The 17,486-nt window shown below is 39.3% G+C and overlaps 1 protein-coding gene across 3 annotated transcripts in view; it reads right to left on the bottom strand.

Moving 5' to 3' along the window:
- Window positions 1-14,697, bottom strand: part of Trpc1 (transient receptor potential cation channel subfamily C member 1) — a 50,000-nt gene extending 35,303 nt beyond the window's left edge. The window contains exons 1-3 of one of the 3 annotated variants that reach the window (XM_031344023.1): window positions 13,998-14,697; window positions 7,536-7,690; window positions 1,071-1,172 (exon numbers count right to left, since the gene is read on the bottom strand). In XM_031344023.1, coding sequence (XP_031199883.1) covers window positions 1,071-1,172; window positions 7,536-7,690; window positions 13,998-14,217 — 477 coding nt within the window. In that variant the 5' untranslated portion in view covers window positions 14,218-14,697. The remainder of the gene's footprint in view (window positions 1-1,070; window positions 1,173-7,535; window positions 7,691-13,997) is intronic. The other 2 variants (XM_031344024.1, XM_031344025.1) reach the window with 2 other exon arrangements.
- Window positions 14,698-17,486: the final 2,789 nt, after the last annotated feature.

A 17,486-nucleotide genomic window follows, 5' to 3' on the forward strand; every position in this document is an offset into this window, starting at 1 on the left:
AGAATACAAGTATCTTTGTTGTGTATGATGTCCCTTGCCAAAATATTTTCTAAAACACCCTATCCTATGGTAGTATGCAACCCTTCATACTTTTTAAAAATTTGGTTGTTAATAAACAAAATTTAGTATCTTATACTTTTTTGTTTGTTTGTTCGTTTTGAGGCAAAGTTTCTCTGTGTGTGGTGCTGACTGTCCTGGAACTTACTCTGTAGACCAGGCTGGTCTTGAACTCACGAGATCCACCTGCCTCTGCCTCCTGAGTGCTGGGACAAAAACACCATGCCATCACTCTGCCCAGTATCTTATACTTGATTAGCAATTAAGATTTAAAATTTATGTTTTATTTTCTGAAAATTTCTAAATGTTCTTTTCTAATAGATTTTGGTGCTTTCCATCAACTTTTCTACATCATCATCATCATCATCATCATCATTATGTATTGAGGTAGAGTTTCACTACGTAGCCCTAGCTGTCCTGGAAACTTGCTATGTACCCAAGGATAGCCTCAAACTCACAGAAATCCCCCTGCCTCTGCCTCTCAGGTGCTGGCACTGAAGGTATGTGTCTCCAGGCCCATCTCGAGGTTTTACTTGGAGATGCTTGGCATCCCACAGCTTCCTACATCTATCCAGCATCTGAAACTGAGGCATAGCTTCTGTAGTCAGATGGTGTGCTGTAGTCCTTACCCAGTTTTTAAGCTAAAGCAATTCTTCGACACCAGACAGCTAAATACTTATCTATGTTTTCTTCCATTTTTATGGCTTCATCACTCACATCTCTTAAATCTATCTAGAAACGAATCTATATTTTCAGCATCACCTGAAGAATATTAAAAATACTGGTTCACACTGACAAAATCTGTAAATATTAACTAATTTTTAAAAAAGTGTCCAGAGAGCAAGATTAATTATTATTGTCTCTATTTACTTCAAAGTAATACTTTGCAAAGTGAAAATATCAATATTTTTAAAAACAAAATAAGCTGGGAAGGAGGGAGAAAAGATGGCAATGGGGCAGGAGATATACTTTGGCTTAAAAATCCAAATGAATAAATATTTAAGAGTACTGACTACAATGGTTGGTCTTGATGATCGTTTTGGCCGATGATTAAGTAGTATATCAACAGCTCCCACTACTTCAGAGTCGATTGCCACCAAAAGTGCATCTGCGGACTTTAAAAAAATAAAAGTTAAAAATGAAAATGGAAGATAAAAATGTAAACTATTTTTACTAATTCATGGTTATTTTAAAATTCTTCAAACTGTATTATATACAGTCATATTGGGTTTTTTAAAAAAGTACATGTAGTACATTCGCTTGCCAAAGTTAGTAGTACGTCTATGTACTACATCACAAACATTTCTGTTCTGGTTTCAATGCGCAACTTGGTAAAATAATGACTATTTCATAGAAGGGACTTCATATGGAAGTGCTGACCCATGCAATGTTCAAAGCTAAAAAACAAAAACAAAAACAAAAAAACCTTCAAGATATTTTCTCTTGAACCATGAGCCAGAAAAATCTTAAGGTTCCAAATTTATTAAAGAAATGACCATGACGTATTAAGTAAAGGACTACGCTGGGTGTAATGTCAGCAGTACAGTCCTGACAAGAGGGGAGGATGGAAAAATATACAAAAGGGGAGACCTTCTATTCTCATCTTCAAAACATACAAGGTGATAGACAGTTTGACACTGGTTTCAGCACTCTTGTTAAACATAAATCACAAAGAATCCAGTTAGCAAAGCTGGGGGAGGTAGGAGCGAGTTTACAGTTCCAGTTTCAGCCTGCTGTGTAGATGTGCTTCTAGGCAGAGGGTAGGTAAACAGACTCAGGGCTCAGGGCTCCGCACTTCTCTATAGCAAAGTCCATGTGCTACTGGCAACATGACACCAAGGTTGGGTCCCTTTGATTTTTTTTTTTTTAAGGAGAAAACATAATAGCAGAATGAAAATGAAATAATAAATAATGACTTAATCTAAATTTAAATCTAATTGTACAGACTGTACAATTTTAACTGATAGAACCTTTACTATTTTTATATCAGTCAATATTATTGTTTCCAAGAATGAAACTATAGCAGATCTGTATTCTTTATAGATCCATAGAATAAAGTTTTTACTCTCCTTATTTGGATGTCAAAAATAAGACTAAAAATGGCAAGCTTTCGAGCAATGTTGAAAATAGCATTGGACAACCCAAAGAAAGGCTGGAGCTCTCCTTAAACTCTTAGGAACCACTATGCTTTCCTGTAGGAAAAGCTTCCTTAGTGGATGGTAAGTTTAATCTCTCGATTAATCTCTTGTTAGATACGACCCTAAAAATGCAAGCAACTTCCTCCCACCCCTTTTTTCAGCTTCATAATGCTTCTCTTCAATCAGTTGAAGCAAACAAACTTTAAAAACCAAGAACCAAGTATCCATTACAGATATTTTATTTACAGTTTTAGTCTTAACCAATAAAGCTAACAATAGTAATGCCACTGCTCTCAAATACCAGGCAACTTCAATAATCTGAAATATGGCCATGAATTTATTTATAACTTAAAACGACAACAAGAACAACACCTTTAGAAACAATGAAACAGAACAAGCCAAGTCACAGAGTTACACATGGGCATTGTTTCCAGAAGAGACAGGCCTAAGCACATCGACTTGGCTTTCCCAAGCATTCCTCAGATCTTTCTGACTAATAGACAGCTAGAATAAAATCAACAAAAATGAGGAAAAGAAGAATAAAACTAAAAGTTGACCATGGAAAGAATAAAATACCAGTATAGCAAAATCACTGTCAGAACACAGCAGTCTGCAGACTTTAATGCAAGGACAATTTGTTAATAATTTTGGACTTTGTGAAGCAAAGTAAAATTATTATACTCTCAAGAACTCCAATTAATGATGATAAAGTTAAATTATATTCAGACACACTACTCAGTAAAGGGTAAAGATATATTAACATTCAATGCTTAAAAGGATAAGCTTCAGCTATAAAAAGTATTTGTAGTAAAAATCATGTAATTAAAGAGTGGCCATTGGCTTGTTCTATACAACAGTATGATATATGATAAATAAATGGCAGTTCCAAAGGAAAATATTTGAATTTTTAAAAAGAAATGTATTTGTGACACAGATTTTTTTTTTTTTTTTTTGGAGACAGGGTTTCTCTGTGTTGCCCTGGCTGTCCTGGAACTCACTCTGTAGACCAGGCTGGCCTCGAACTCAGAAATCCGCCTGCCTCTGCCTCCCAAGTGCTGGGACTAAAGGCATGTGCCACCACCACCCAGCGAGTCTTGAAAGAAGGCTGGCCTTGAACTTGCAGTCCTCTTGCCTCAGCCTCCAATGTGTTGGGATTACAGGTGTTTTAAGGATTCTTAAATATTTGGAATCATACACTGCTCACTTGTTTTTCTTTCCCAGCTTCTCAGTAATCTGAGCTTTCCACTAAAACAGCCAACACATAGACTCTCTATGTATTTGAAGCTGCTACCTTCCTTCCCTCCTCAGAACTTGTCTGGCAGCTCCTATACCTTCCTCTACACCCAGGACAGGAAGCTACTTATTTCCTCTCTAAACTTAATTCCCACTGTACAGCATATACTAACGCTCTGGCATACTCTGTAAGGACTCGGTCCTTCCTCCCAGGAACATCCTACATAGAAACTTTACATTTTTCTCCTTTTGTTCATTTAACTTGATCTTGTCTTTCCATTGTCACTAAGTACTTTCTGCTTTATTTTACTGTTACTGTCCTCAAATTGATGTCCATCATGTTCCCTGAATCTATCAGTACTGTACTTTGAAAGTCCAATGACTTTTTCTCTCTCCTCTTTGTGTCTTAATTTTTAAGCAAAAACAAACAAACAAAATTAAAGTTCCTCTTTGGCTTTCACACCACCACTCTAACTGAACCCAAACTGTCAATAACTCATTTGATCTTTTAAAATGCAATTCCCTCTTTCCAGTGCCCTTTATTAAACATACATGCTCCCTAAAAATGCCTCTGTGGCACTCTTTGCTCTGTGACACCAGCCATTCTCAAGATATACAGGGTCATCTTCCTGCTTATGACCCTTGGTAATTGACAGGCAGCCCCAAACAAGCACAGTTAAAGCCGGAAGTTGTGCTCCTTTACATCAAACCCAACTTCTGATTTGCTAGTTCTCTCTCCTCTCTCTCCTGGTTATCCATATTTAAAATTAATAAAGCTCTTGGATTCCTCAAGCCCCCTTCATGATAGCTATGACTGCTCTTACAGCCAGTCTTCCAGTTCACACCTGAAGTACTATAAAAATTGCTGACATGGGCCTCCCTATCTTCCTGATTACCATGTTCATCTATGTAAAGCACAATGCACATGCCACACCTTCTATCAGAGTGCGTTGGATGGCACCTCACAATAGTTAGAGCACAAGTGCTCACCCTTCCAGTCAGGCCTTTTCTATCAGTTTTATTTTAGCTATTTTCCTGCAATTTCCATTATTTTACAAACCCAGTATTTTGTTCTAACGACTGTGAATTCACTATCTCAAGAGACACATTTCTCTTATCTACATACATTCTTTCCTGAATGCCCTGTTCCCTAAATACCTTTAAGTTCTTGAGAGCAGACATAGGTAACAGGAAGAACATGGACTCTAGGGTCAGAAGACAGGTGCAGATTTCAAGCCTGCCATTGACAGAGTAACTCTGGACAAGTTACTTATCTTTCTGGAGATCAGAAAGTCAAGCCCACTGGCACAAAGCAGCACACAGTTAGCAATGATAATATTTCTTTTTTATGTTTAAATTTTATTTTACATGTATGGGTGCTTTATCTGCACATATGTCTGTGTACCACATGTCTGTATTGTGTCCTCAAAGGCCACAAAGGGGCATTGGATTCCCTGGAACTAAAGTTACAGAGAGATGGTTGTGAGAACTGAACCAAGGTCTTGCAAATGCAAGACGTGCTCCTAACCATTGAGCTATCTCTCCAGCCCAATGGTAACATTTCCGGACTGAGCTCAAAAGACATTCTTCCAATGCAATCTTTATTAAAATGTTTAAAAGATATATTTTTAGGTGAGTGTTGGTGGCACTTGGGAGGCAGAGGCAGGTGAGCCTGCTAGAGCTGGAGATATGAACTACTTGATGTGGGTACTGAGAACAGAACTAGAGTCCTCTGCAAGAGTAGCAAGCGCTTCTATTCACCAAACCATTTCTCCAGTTTCGACATATTAAAAAAAATAAAAAATAGAAGCCTCCTCCACCCCTTCAGTGCCAGAACTCAAATGCAGGGCCTCGCACATGCTACCCAGAAACTAGTTTCCTTGATTGCTTCAACCCACAATAGTCTTTCTTACTATTATTGCTAAGACATTTATGTTGGATGGCAAAACATTTAAGTGTACTTAGGGCTTTTCAAAAGCAGCTTTATTGACACTTGGGTCAGATATGGTTTAGGTGTTGTTGTGGTACCTTCCCTGTGTATTGTAGTATGTTCAGTAACATCTATAGCATCTACCCACAAGATAATCTGCCCGCCAACTGTGAAACTAAAAATGTCTCCAGATACTGCCAAATATCCCTTGGTGCAGGTAAAGTTATTTATTTGAGAACCACAGGTACAACCCAAGATAAAACAGCAAGTTTCCAGTTTTGTGACTGCAAACAATATACAAGCATCAAGCGTTGTTACCACTCAGCACTTATAAAATACAGCCTTCTGTTTAAATTCCTCTGAAATACACATGTGCTTTAGCTGTCTACTTCATTTGAGGATCCACTGTGAGGAAGTTAGACTCTCTTACTCATTTCCACCACGTGCAGCCAAAGGTCTTTGACATTTGTTGACTGACAGAGTGAGACCCAGATAACTTAGACAGAATATGGAGAACTGGAAGGAACATGGGGTTTGCAGTCAGAAGGTTACATTCAAACCTTAGCTTTGCCTTTACTGATTTTACGACTCTGGGCAATATATTAAGGTCTGTGAGCCTCAGTTTTCTAATCTATAAAATACTTCATCTGGATAGTCTGACTGTGATCTTCAAAGGTGATCAAGGATGTGAGAGAACCATGGGTACTGCAGAATTATTAGATACACAAAGCCATGTATGTAAATACCGTTATTACACCATTGCATTTCTTACCCAAAATGACTTAATTCTTTATAACCTTATTTCCTAGGTAACTGAAGCTTATGCCTTTAAGTATTTAACCTTAAATTTTAAATAATTTAATGAAAGTTTTCTGCTTTTATAAGACACACACACATACACACACATACATACATACATACATACATACATATATGTGCTTTCATCTAAGGTGTTAGCTAGTCAGTATTATGTAATTTCCCTTATTGATGCTAAACCACTGTTATAAAGCATAACCACCAAGCAGACATGCAGTGCTAACAAACTCTAACTAAACAGTGTGAGTCCCAAGCTTCATTTTATTCAGCTAAACTCTAATGTCCCTTTCATTGCCTTTCTTGATTCTTTTCACATGAGAAAAATAAAAAAAAAAGTTAAAAATGAATTTTAAAATGAAAAATAGAGACTCTGAAGAAGTTCTCTATAACTAAATTTAACCTAGAAACTTTAGCAAAATTACTCTAGCAGCGCAGAAGCCCTTTGATTTAGTTTCTTCTTGTGTTCTAGACAGCTAAGTGACTAGATACCCAATTCTCTTTTCTATACCAAGTGTTTGTGTGTATGTGCCATGCATATATATACACACATACAGGCTTATATGTCAGTCATGATACCATATTATAACATAAATGATAGGATGTACCTAAAACCACCTATAGTACTAAAAATATATGCTGTGAGTGCTTCCTGATATAATTCCAAAACTCCACCTCATTAGCGCTACAACAGAAGAGCCAGAGCTCCTATACGATTCGTCATGAGTGAACCAAAAAGGGACAGGGAATGATGCTGTTATTAGATTATACCTTCAAGATGCACATGCATGTCTGCTTTTCTACCTTAACAGACACAAAGGCAAGCAGAAAGTTCTATCCTCTCCAGTTTTAAAAACAAATCGTTCATCTTTAGATGAAAGCAAACACTAAATTTCAAACAAAAAGGAAAACATAATAAAACTTAGGAGAAAACCAAATTGAACTGCAACTGTTTTGTGAGGAACATTTATTTATGTGCCTATAAATAACACAGGTCACAGAAAAGCCTGTCCCCTGGCACTTCTAGAACATTCGCACTATTTTTAGGTGTATAATACAAATAGTAATCCTATCAGTAATAAAAATAATGTCATCCTTAGTAATTCATGATAGTTTACTTCCGTTTGATATAGGGAAAGGAAACAGGAAGAAAAATATAAATAAATTTAAGATATTACACTTAAAAAGCTTATTTGGGTTTGTTTTGTAAACTTTTAGTGGCTCAAAACCAAGTAGAAGATGAAAGACAAAGGAATAGAAGAAAACAAAGCAAAGAAAAAGAAAGTAAGCTAGAAGGAAAGATGAAAGCAGGGCACAGCTCACATTTCTTAGTAGCTACTGGATAAAATCATCTAGCCTTGTACCTGACAACCGTAGTCCAAAAGCAGCTGCAGTATATCCAAGCTTTCGTTCTCAATAGTTATGGTAACAGCATTTCTCCCAAGCACATCTACGCAATTTATGTTCAAGTCACCTGAACTGTTTTCCTCCAAAATCTTTTTAACCATATAATAGTCACCTAAATAACAATATACAAACATAATTTAATATTTAAGACATTAAACAAGAATGACTATATAAAAAATTTTATCCTGCTGAATTAAAAGATTAAAAATACCTAAACTCATTTTTGCTTTGCAAGTGGACATGTGCACAGAAAATGTGAACATTTCCTGGAAAAAAAAGTGTATCTTGATAAAATAATACAGATATAAACAGTAAATATAAAACAGAAGTAGAAAAATATAAATTGTAGCATGTAATAAAAATCTCTAATTTAAAATTCCTGATGGCATAAGAAGAAAAACTTATAGAAGATATTTAAAACAGTTTAATATAGAATACCCCAAAATATGGACTAGCAGCTATTATGGAAAAATGAAACTTAAAAGAAATTAGTTTTAGATCTCAAATACATACACATTTACTCATGCATTAGACTTGTTAAATGGAGACCAGAGGTAGAAGATATTAGAAAGAGGGAAAGCATACATTTAAAAAGTGATACGAACTTGACAGTATGTATATAATAAGGGTACCTAAATATTCTTACTCCTCCCTCACTTCCTCTCTCCTCCCTCTACATCTCTCCCCCCTTACACACACACACGCACATGCACACGCACACACCATCTTGTTAAGGAAGATGAGGTGTAGAGTATTAATAAACAGAAAACATCCAGCTCACAAAAAGCTAAGTTGGGGCTACTATGACTACTTGATCTACCAGGAGCCAGCAGGCTATCTTCTGCATAACTTGAAAGCCACCATAAAATTGTCATCCCATGTGAGGAAAATGGGAATTACTGTCACCAAAGGCCCATTATATTTGCCCACTAATGAGAATGTGTGGGAAAAAGAAATAAAAACCCAAAGGGAAACTCTCATTAGAGAAAGAAAGCAGTGGGATAGTTGTTTCATTTTACTTTTCTTAACACAAAACAAATAAATGGTTTCATATATACTAATTCTTTAGATTTATGTGAGTAAGAAATAGGAAAAGGATAATCAGAGTGGAAACTGGAAGGAGAAGAAATAATTTCATGATACACAGAGAGAAAACATTAGACTAAATGAGTAAGAAAAACAATATTGCAAGTAAGGTAACAGATTTCATCTGTGAAAACTGATAACTTTTGATTTTTGTAATGTCTGCTTACAGTCCTTGTACATTTTAAAAGAAGCTGAATATTAGTTTTCTTGACAACACATCTCCTTAGGTCTCTCAAGAATAAAAAACTAGTCATGAAATAAATCTCCCATAGCACTTATTAACATTTAAATTCCACCGACGAAGTGATGTTAAGTCTTCTGCTACACCAAGAGTGGCCAAATAATCCAGTAAAGTGACATCACTATTGCTAAAAAGTAACATTTAAAAATAGTTCAGATGAATCTGATTCTAAACATAGGGATAGGAAAATGCTACCATAAAGCTCTGCTTTGCTATCCAGACCTGTCCAGGTGAGGGTTATTCATTGTAATCCTTCTTGGAAGTCATTAGGCTTTCTAAATCTAAAGTTGTTGAGTTTCATTAACTTTGCAATACTTTCAGCCATGTCTTTTTTTTTTTTTTTTTTAAGATTTATTTATTTATTTTATGTATCTGAGTATACTGTAGCTATCTTCAGAAACACCAGAAGAGGGCATCGGATCCCATTACAGATGGTTGTGAGCCACCATGTGATTGCTGGGAATTGAACTCAGGGCCTCTGGAAGAGCAGTCAGTGAGTGCTCTTACCCACTGAGCCATCTCTCCAGCCCCAGCCATGTCTTCTTAACTGTTGCTTCATTACTACAGTTTATATTTGCAAGTCATTTAAAGTGATAAAGACAGGACCAGCTGTTCACTGTGAGGATGAACACATAGGTGAAAGAGGCAGCTAGCAGCCCAGATGCTAGTCACAATGCCTGCTATGCCAGATGACTCTGTTCTTTCATAGGGAAACTACTTGCAAGTCACATCTCTTGTCTTTGGAAAATCAATATAATTCCCTTACATTTTTGATGATAAAGTTGTTTTTAAATTCTGTTTTTATTTGTGTGTCTATGAGAAGTATATGTGTGTGTATTTCTGTCTGTGTGGGTGCTCATGCAGGGACTAGAGGTCCAGGTTGGTGTTCCTCTACCACCACTCCACCACCCCAGGCCCTGCCAGCCAGGATCTCTCCCTGAGCTCGGAGTTCACTGTTTGGCTAGACCGGCTCCCACCAGGCTCCAAGGATCTGCTTGCCCAGGGTTACAGACTCCTATCAATACACTCTGCTTTTTACAGAGGCTGGAGGCCCAAACTCCTGGCTTCAGGCTAGCACGGCAGGCACTTTATCTGCCAAGCTACCTCCCTAGCCACTAGACAGTTGTCTTTGTTCAACAAAGAAAAAAGAGAGATTTTTCAGTCTATTCCATAGCTACTGCACCAACGCAAGAGCAAGTCATCTCAGTCCGATTTCTAGAGTATCTCCCATACTCATTCCCCCCGTCCCTGTGACACACACAGCTAGCCCTCCTTGTGGGCATCAAAAAGACTCTTAACTGATATGCCCACTGAAAAGTTTTCTCTTTGACCAAATCCTAAGCAAGCTAATGCTCCTCCTCACCAGGCTTCTATCATAGCCCATAAAGACTTGAACAAAGCATACTTTCTAATAGCTCTAGTTTGCATTACTAGCTTGATTCTCTGTAAATGTGTTCCCTAGAAAAGTCATGGCTGCCAATGTGTCACTCTCAGTTCATTTGAGCATTGAAGATGGGGGCCCGTTTCCTGATCCTTCTGAAAGGATAGCCATCTAAGCCCCCTTAGGTGCCAGATAACAAATCTACATTGGATTCCCATAAATCAACCACCCACTCTTTGGAAATTTTCCCTGCTGTTTTATAATTTTTCACTTCCCTGAGCCCCCACTCACACTCCTTTCTAACCCTTTAAACAACTAGTTCCCTTTGTCCAAAATGAAGTTAGATTCAGTTCACACTGGGCTCGTTTCTGTATTATTACTCATACAATGCTTTATACTTTAACACAGGGGGCCAACAAAATTGTTCTGAAAAAGGGACAGGCATTAAAATATGCTAAGTTTTGTGGGACACAGTACCTCAGCCACAAGTTTATTCAGGCTCTTCTGCATCAAAGCAGACACAGAGCATGTGGAAATGAGTGAGAATGTGCTTCAATAAAACTTTTCAAATTTCATAGAATTTTCATGTTATAAAACTTTTCTTTTAATTAGAGATAGTTCCAAGTATTTATATTTTATATAAAATATAAAAGCCAGACTTAGCTCACAGGGCTTTGCAAAAACAGTTTTGGCTTAGGGATCAGTTAGTCACCCATGTCCTTCCTCTTCAATCTATTTTGTAGAATTCAAAGCACATTTATCTTATAACTTGTGGTTTTCTAACATCCTCAATGGACACTATTTTTCCTGGGGTCTATGAAGTCCACTGGAAACTGGGCTAGAAACTGCAATAGTATGTATCTCAACAATAAATTTCCTCCCGTCTAACTCTAATAAATCTTTGAGAGAAATACAGTAGAGAAATGTTACAGTATCAGTTAGGAAAGATGATTCTCTATTTCCTCCCTGGCTTCTCACTTGACCTTCTAACATATGGTGGTAAGCCTCACCATTCCTGAAATGAAGACAGCATTAATGCTGATCACTTTTGCTACATGTGGTGGCTCATGCCTATAATCTCAGCACCCAGGGGGCAGAAGCAGGAGGGTTGCTGCAAGTTTGAGGCCAGTGTATTTACACAGTGAATTCCAGGTCAAGATGGACTACAGACCCAAGCCAGATTTGAGGCTAGTTGTGAAGTGTGGGAAGCTTTTGTGTCAAAATATCTATAAATCTTTTCAAACCAAACTTTCTACAAAATACTTTTGACATGGAATTGTAACACTCTGCTTAAAATATTTCTAATTACTATTCAAACAGATTAAGAGAAAGAAGCTTTGGAACCCAAAGAAACCCTACTGGAACTCATAGGTACTGGCTTTGATGCTGGCTTTGATGCTGGAGTTGTTTAGCCCTGATGTTCACCTTGGCTTTTTAATGTTATCAACCACGGCTTCTAAGCAACCTTCCAAGTTCTCATGACCTGCCTTGAGCGGTCAGACCTAGTCTCAGGCTCCTCAGCATCATTAAATTTGGTGAGTCAGTCTGACGCTTACAGTACTAGGGACAAGAGACACTCAGATTACAGCAGTGCTTGGACATTCAGCTTTAACCTTTAAACGGCCTTCAGCCTTAGAAAACACAAAGTATGGATGTTTCACTTGGGTAATCTGTTTTTAACTTCCCGGGGGAGGAGAGTCCTCCATACTAGGGTTAGCCTACCTTCCAAATCTCATCTAGGCCACTTAAGTTAAACTGGAGTTTAACTTCGGTTTGCTCCGAGATATCTATTATGTACATAAGCATATATTTTTGCCTTTACTGTTCCTCACCACTGCACATAAAGAAAACCTCTTCATTACAGAAAAAAAAAAATCCTAAAGAATATGGATGTGGTCAGTAACTCATTAATAGAGTTTTCTGTCCAATGCCTAAACACAACTAAGAACTTCATGTATATATTTTGATAGCAAGGCAAAGAGCAGCAAGTTAAAAATAATAAAAAGAAACATCGTGAGGTCAGTAGATATGCCAGTAAGGCAGCTAGCTGTGCCACCATCCTTCATTAAAATAACCATGAACCACTTCCCGTGGTACACTTCTCAACCAGTACATTCGAAAGCTTTGGTGGTTTACAAAATCTACCTGTGTACAGAGCGCTTAAGTTCTGTAACTAGTGACACTTGTGAGCTGTATAGAATGATGCCTATGTAGCTCCAGTACCTACAGGCTAATTATACTCTCTTCACCCTTCCTTTATGCAAATTATTTTTCTCATCATACACACCTTTATAATTGATGCTGACTACCAACGTAAAACTTCTCAACGTTCCTCAGGATTCTGCTTCTTAATTACCCAAACCACTCTCCTCCCTAACCTCACACCCTTCAAATCTCCTCCAAAATAGGGAAAACAGAAAGTACCACTAAATATATTAAGGAAGGTGTTAACACAACAGTGGCATATATTCTCCAGGAAATGTTGCACATTTTGAAAGCATCCTGAGCCCTGAGGTACACAAAGCTGTGACAGAAACTTCCAGCATCCTTTCTTATAATGTAGCAAGCCTATCACAAAGGTGACAGGAGACAATTAAGAGGAATCCAGGGGACGGGGAAACTCTGCCCTCCCCATCCCGGCTCTAAATCCATGGTGAAATGTCAAGAAGGGATTGCCTCTTGGCCTAGCTAAGATTAAGACTTGCCGTGTTAAAAAACAAAAAGCTATTTCCAATGCTTTAGAAGGTTAGGGAGATGTTGTTGACTTAAACAGCTATATGTGAACAAACCCCAAAACTTCTGTAACTAGATTTCCCATAGTGTGGGCTGGCCTCTGGAAGTAGGTTTCAGAAGCCTGCATGGTTCCAACAAAGTTTTCCCAAATAAACACAGCCTTTCAACATCCAACTGCTTAATTGAGGAATGAGAATGTTTTAGTACTTTTTGTTTTTCAGATAAGAGATACAAGCAATCTGGGAGCAACCAAGTTCCATGTTTGTCTTTTAATGTGGCCATAAAGTGATCAATTTCTAGATTTAAAAACAGTATATTCCACATTATTTCGCCTATACTTATTTTTTACTACCTTTCCTCCCTCCAACTCTCTGAAGCAATAAACCTTTCTCCCTAATAAAAAATACCAACACTCAAAGGGGTTCCAGAAATTTTGGGGAAAGTTTCAGCAACTAGGGCAGGATTTTTTGTATTATTTCATATTATTTATGTTTAGGATAATGGGATACCACTCAACTGTAACAGGCCAAGGCACTGCTAGCTGATGCTAAACAGAAGGAAAAGTCTTTTTAAAAAAAAAAATAAAACAAATAAAAAAACTACAAAGTGACAGCCCATAAATCGGAGAAATCCTAAGGGAAACTGGTAGAATTTTCGGATTAGAAGGTCCAAAACTAGCTTCTGGCTCCCAAAGGAAAAAGTAACTCTTAAGCTAGAGTTTATCAGTGACAGAAGTGGAGCAACTTTGGGATCAAGGCTCCCTGTGGAAACATCCCACCTGCGGGAGTCCAGCGCCCCCGCCCTACCTGCCTGCTGCTCAAGCTCAATTAGGCAGAAGTCCTGCGGGCTGCACAGATGTGGGTATAGCCGCTGCACGCAAGAAAAAGCAGAAGTGCCAGGAGTAAGTTGAGGCAGGGGCCGGACCCGGGGAGTGGGTGCTAGGGTGTCCGGAGGTAGAGAAGGGGGCCTAGCTCTCACCCTTGTCGCACGCCAGCAAGAAAAGCTTCTCATTCAAGGTGTTTTCCTCCTTCACCTCTCGCACATCCTTCAGCGCCATCACTTCGTTGGGCGATGAGGAGGATGGGGAGGAAGGCAGGGAGGAGGAGGAGACGCCCGAGAGATCCGTGCTCGGGTACAGGGCCGCCATCATCGCGGCCCACGACGGGGGCAGGCCAGGAGACGGAGGCGGGGCCCCCATGGGCGCCGACCCCGACCCCGACCCCGAGCTGGAAAACGGGTGAGTCGTTCCCGCGGCCACATCTGCGTGCGGCCCGTTGGCCCCGAAGGGCGTCGCCTCTCCCCGGAACCAGCACTCGCCCTCCACGGACAGCCCCAGGTTGGTGGCCGCGCTGGCGCGACCCCGGGGCCAGCGCCCTCTGCCCAGCCGCCGGCGCCCCGGTCGAGCTGGTCCGCGCCCGTCCGGGGACGACAGAGTGGAGCGCGCCAGGGCGGCAGCCGAGCGCGGGGCCGTGCCAGGAGCCGCAGGGGCCGCACAGGGGGCGGCCCGGCCTGGGAGGGAGTGAGGGGGCCGCCGGCCGCAGAGCTCGGCGGTGCGCTTCGCGGCACGTCTGGCTCCGGGGCTGTGGGAACCGCTGGCCCAGCAGCACCCGCAGGAGGCAGAGGTTCGCGGCTTTCTCCTCACGTCATCCTCGGCCCCGCGGAGGCGACGACACCGGGGCGGGGCCTGCGGCGAAGCCAGGCTAGGGGCGGGGCTTGTAAGGGCGGGGCGGGGCAGGGGCGGGGCAAAGTACAAAAGCCTCTCTGGTCGGTCGCCTAGCATCTTGGGCGCATCTGCAGCATCTTTGAGCACCTGAGGGCCTGGGAACCACTTGGTTGCAGATTTGAGGTCATTTTATCCATTGCTGCTGCAGCACAGAATGGAGCTTCTGAAGGATTAACGTTTACTTGAAATTCTGCACGGAATTGTCCTAAAGCCTGGCCAAGCAACCTAATTTGGGAGTTTGTGTTTACATTTCCCTCGTTCCTAAAGGCCCGTTTTTTTGTTTTTTAAACAGTCTTTGTGATTTAATATGGCCTAACATTCCTGATAATTCTAATGTCACTATATAAGTATTCGCATGTAAGTCAAAGGTGACCTATAACCGTTGCATAAGCACCGTTTAGAAGTTACTCTACATACAAGTCCTTTTAGTGGATTTGTTATATTTATCACATCTAATTTTAAGAGATTTGTTATTTAGACAACAGTTGTCTAACACTCGGCAAATGCGACTTGAAAGCTACATCTTTTCAATAATTTTCTATTGCTTCCTGCAGTCAACACTAGGGGGGAAATCTGAACTCTACGTTTAAGGTTTAGATTTTTTGTTTGTTTTGGTTTTTTTCCTTTTACATAAGATAGAGTTTATTTAGGGCATGGGGAGGGCAATTAAGAGACTAGTAGAGGATGGAAGGGAATGGGAAGAGAAGGAGCAAGAGGCAACGGAGAGAAGCAGGAGTAAGAGAAGAAGAGCAAGGACCTCATTTTTATGATCCTATTAGAGTGTATTTTTACAAAATGCCAGTTTTTTATGACTCAGTTTCTCCAAGTAACTAAAGCTTAATAAAGACAGCAAAAATATCATAAGGTTTAGATTTTTAAAGCAGGGGATAAATGTACTTAAATTTGAGAATTGAATGGGAATACTTCCTCTCCCATTCAGGCTATTTTGTCCCATTACTTTCTCTTTCAACATTTAATTTCCTAATTTTTAAAATCAATGTTCTTTTTAGATGTTCTCTAAAAGCCTTTGATGCCAAAGTCATCTTTTCAAACATTTTCTGTGTTTTACATAAATGATAATCTCGAGTTGTTCCAGTTTTTATTTCTAAACAATCTCTCCATTGTCCTGTAATGTTTAATACTGTTCCAAGTTTATGTGTTTGGTGAAATTTCCAAGTGGCTCAAGGTGAAGCCAGTGGGAAAGAGGACTGTCCTTACTCTATACATGCACTTTCTTTGTTCCTCAGCAAAATGTTTAGCCAGTAGCAGAAACCTATCCCTCAGCCATCCAACATGTCATTATTTGAAGATAACTCAAATGACTCACAGCCACACACAGATTCTTAATCCAAAGAACTATGGGACTGGATTAACTTCTAAGACTGGAGGGAATTCCAATTCCGTTTGGTAGTAATCTTAGGAGACCTTCCAAATCACTTGAGAGCCTACTTCAGGCAAGCTAGTGTTATAGCTTGTGTTGTCTCTGATACAGACAATTAAACTGCTCAGAGGGCATGAATTGGGACATTCTAAGAACACCTATTTATTTGGCATATGTGATCTGCAGATCAGTGTGGGAGTTAAGATTAACAATGCAAAAACCTCAGAGGTAGCATGTTACCCTAAGCATCTCCTTCCAATCACAGGTAAACAAAGCAAGACAAACAACAAAAGAGGAATCACAACTCCAGTCAGAGAGGGGGAAAAAATTCAGATTTAGATCTAGTCCTACACGTAGGATCCTCCTGATATTTTTCCATGTCCTCCCCTTTACTACTTGAGGGGCACATCTGTTTCTTTTTTGCAGCACCCACTGGACTATTTGCATTTGTTTTCCCTGCTGAACACAGTCCAAAATTGTCTTTTCTCAGAGCCCTGGCCTCAATACTCAGATAACCTTCCCCCTCTGTCCCTCCCAGTGCTCTGCAGCAAGTCTCCCCCTCCCTCCTCCCATTGTGTTCTATTTCTTACTTGCTTTATTTCTTGCTATTGCTTTATTGGCTGACTGTCTCTACTAGGATGTAAGTCAAAAGACTCTTTCTATTTGTCTTAGCTGAGGCCCAAGAATCTAGTTGTGGTACCTTGGACATTGGAGACAATAAATTTATGCTAATAATTTTATCCACTCAAATGATTTCATCACGAACTAAGTTTATAACAATCACGTAGTTCATCTTTAATAAAATTCTTCATATGAGGGCTGGTGAGATGGCTTAGTGGATAAAAGTGCCGGTTGTTCAAACCTGAAGCCCTGAGTTCAATTCCCATAAAGGTGTAAGGAGAAAACTGACCCAACAAATTTGTTCTCTGATATCCACATGTATGCATGCATGCTCATACACATGTATCATACACACACACAATATTAATAAAAACATTAAAATTTTAGAATTAAATTTTTCTTATATGAAGGAAAAAACACTAAAGAAATACAGCTTTGATATTACTTCATTTAGGAGTTGTAGTCTTTCGTGAGGAAATAATCTTATAACAGATCAATATTGGAGACTCTATTTTTCTTTAAATGAAATAAACACGCATTCTACATACACAGCATTTTTATTAAATGTGAGAAAAAGAACACCTTAAAGTGCTAAATTCCGTGTAAATCAGATTATTTTAGTAAATATGATAGTGGAAAAAAATCAGAGAGGCATGATTTAAATAATCTCAGAGAAAGAGTAGAAGCATACTTATATCTTCATATAAGAAAACAATCATCAAAATATAAAAGGCAAAGAAAT

The sequence above is a fragment of the Mastomys coucha genome, unplaced genomic scaffold (assembly GCF_008632895.1).
Source record: "Mastomys coucha isolate ucsf_1 unplaced genomic scaffold, UCSF_Mcou_1 pScaffold23, whole genome shotgun sequence".
Classification (NCBI taxonomy): Eukaryota; Metazoa; Chordata; class Mammalia; order Rodentia; family Muridae; genus Mastomys; species Mastomys coucha.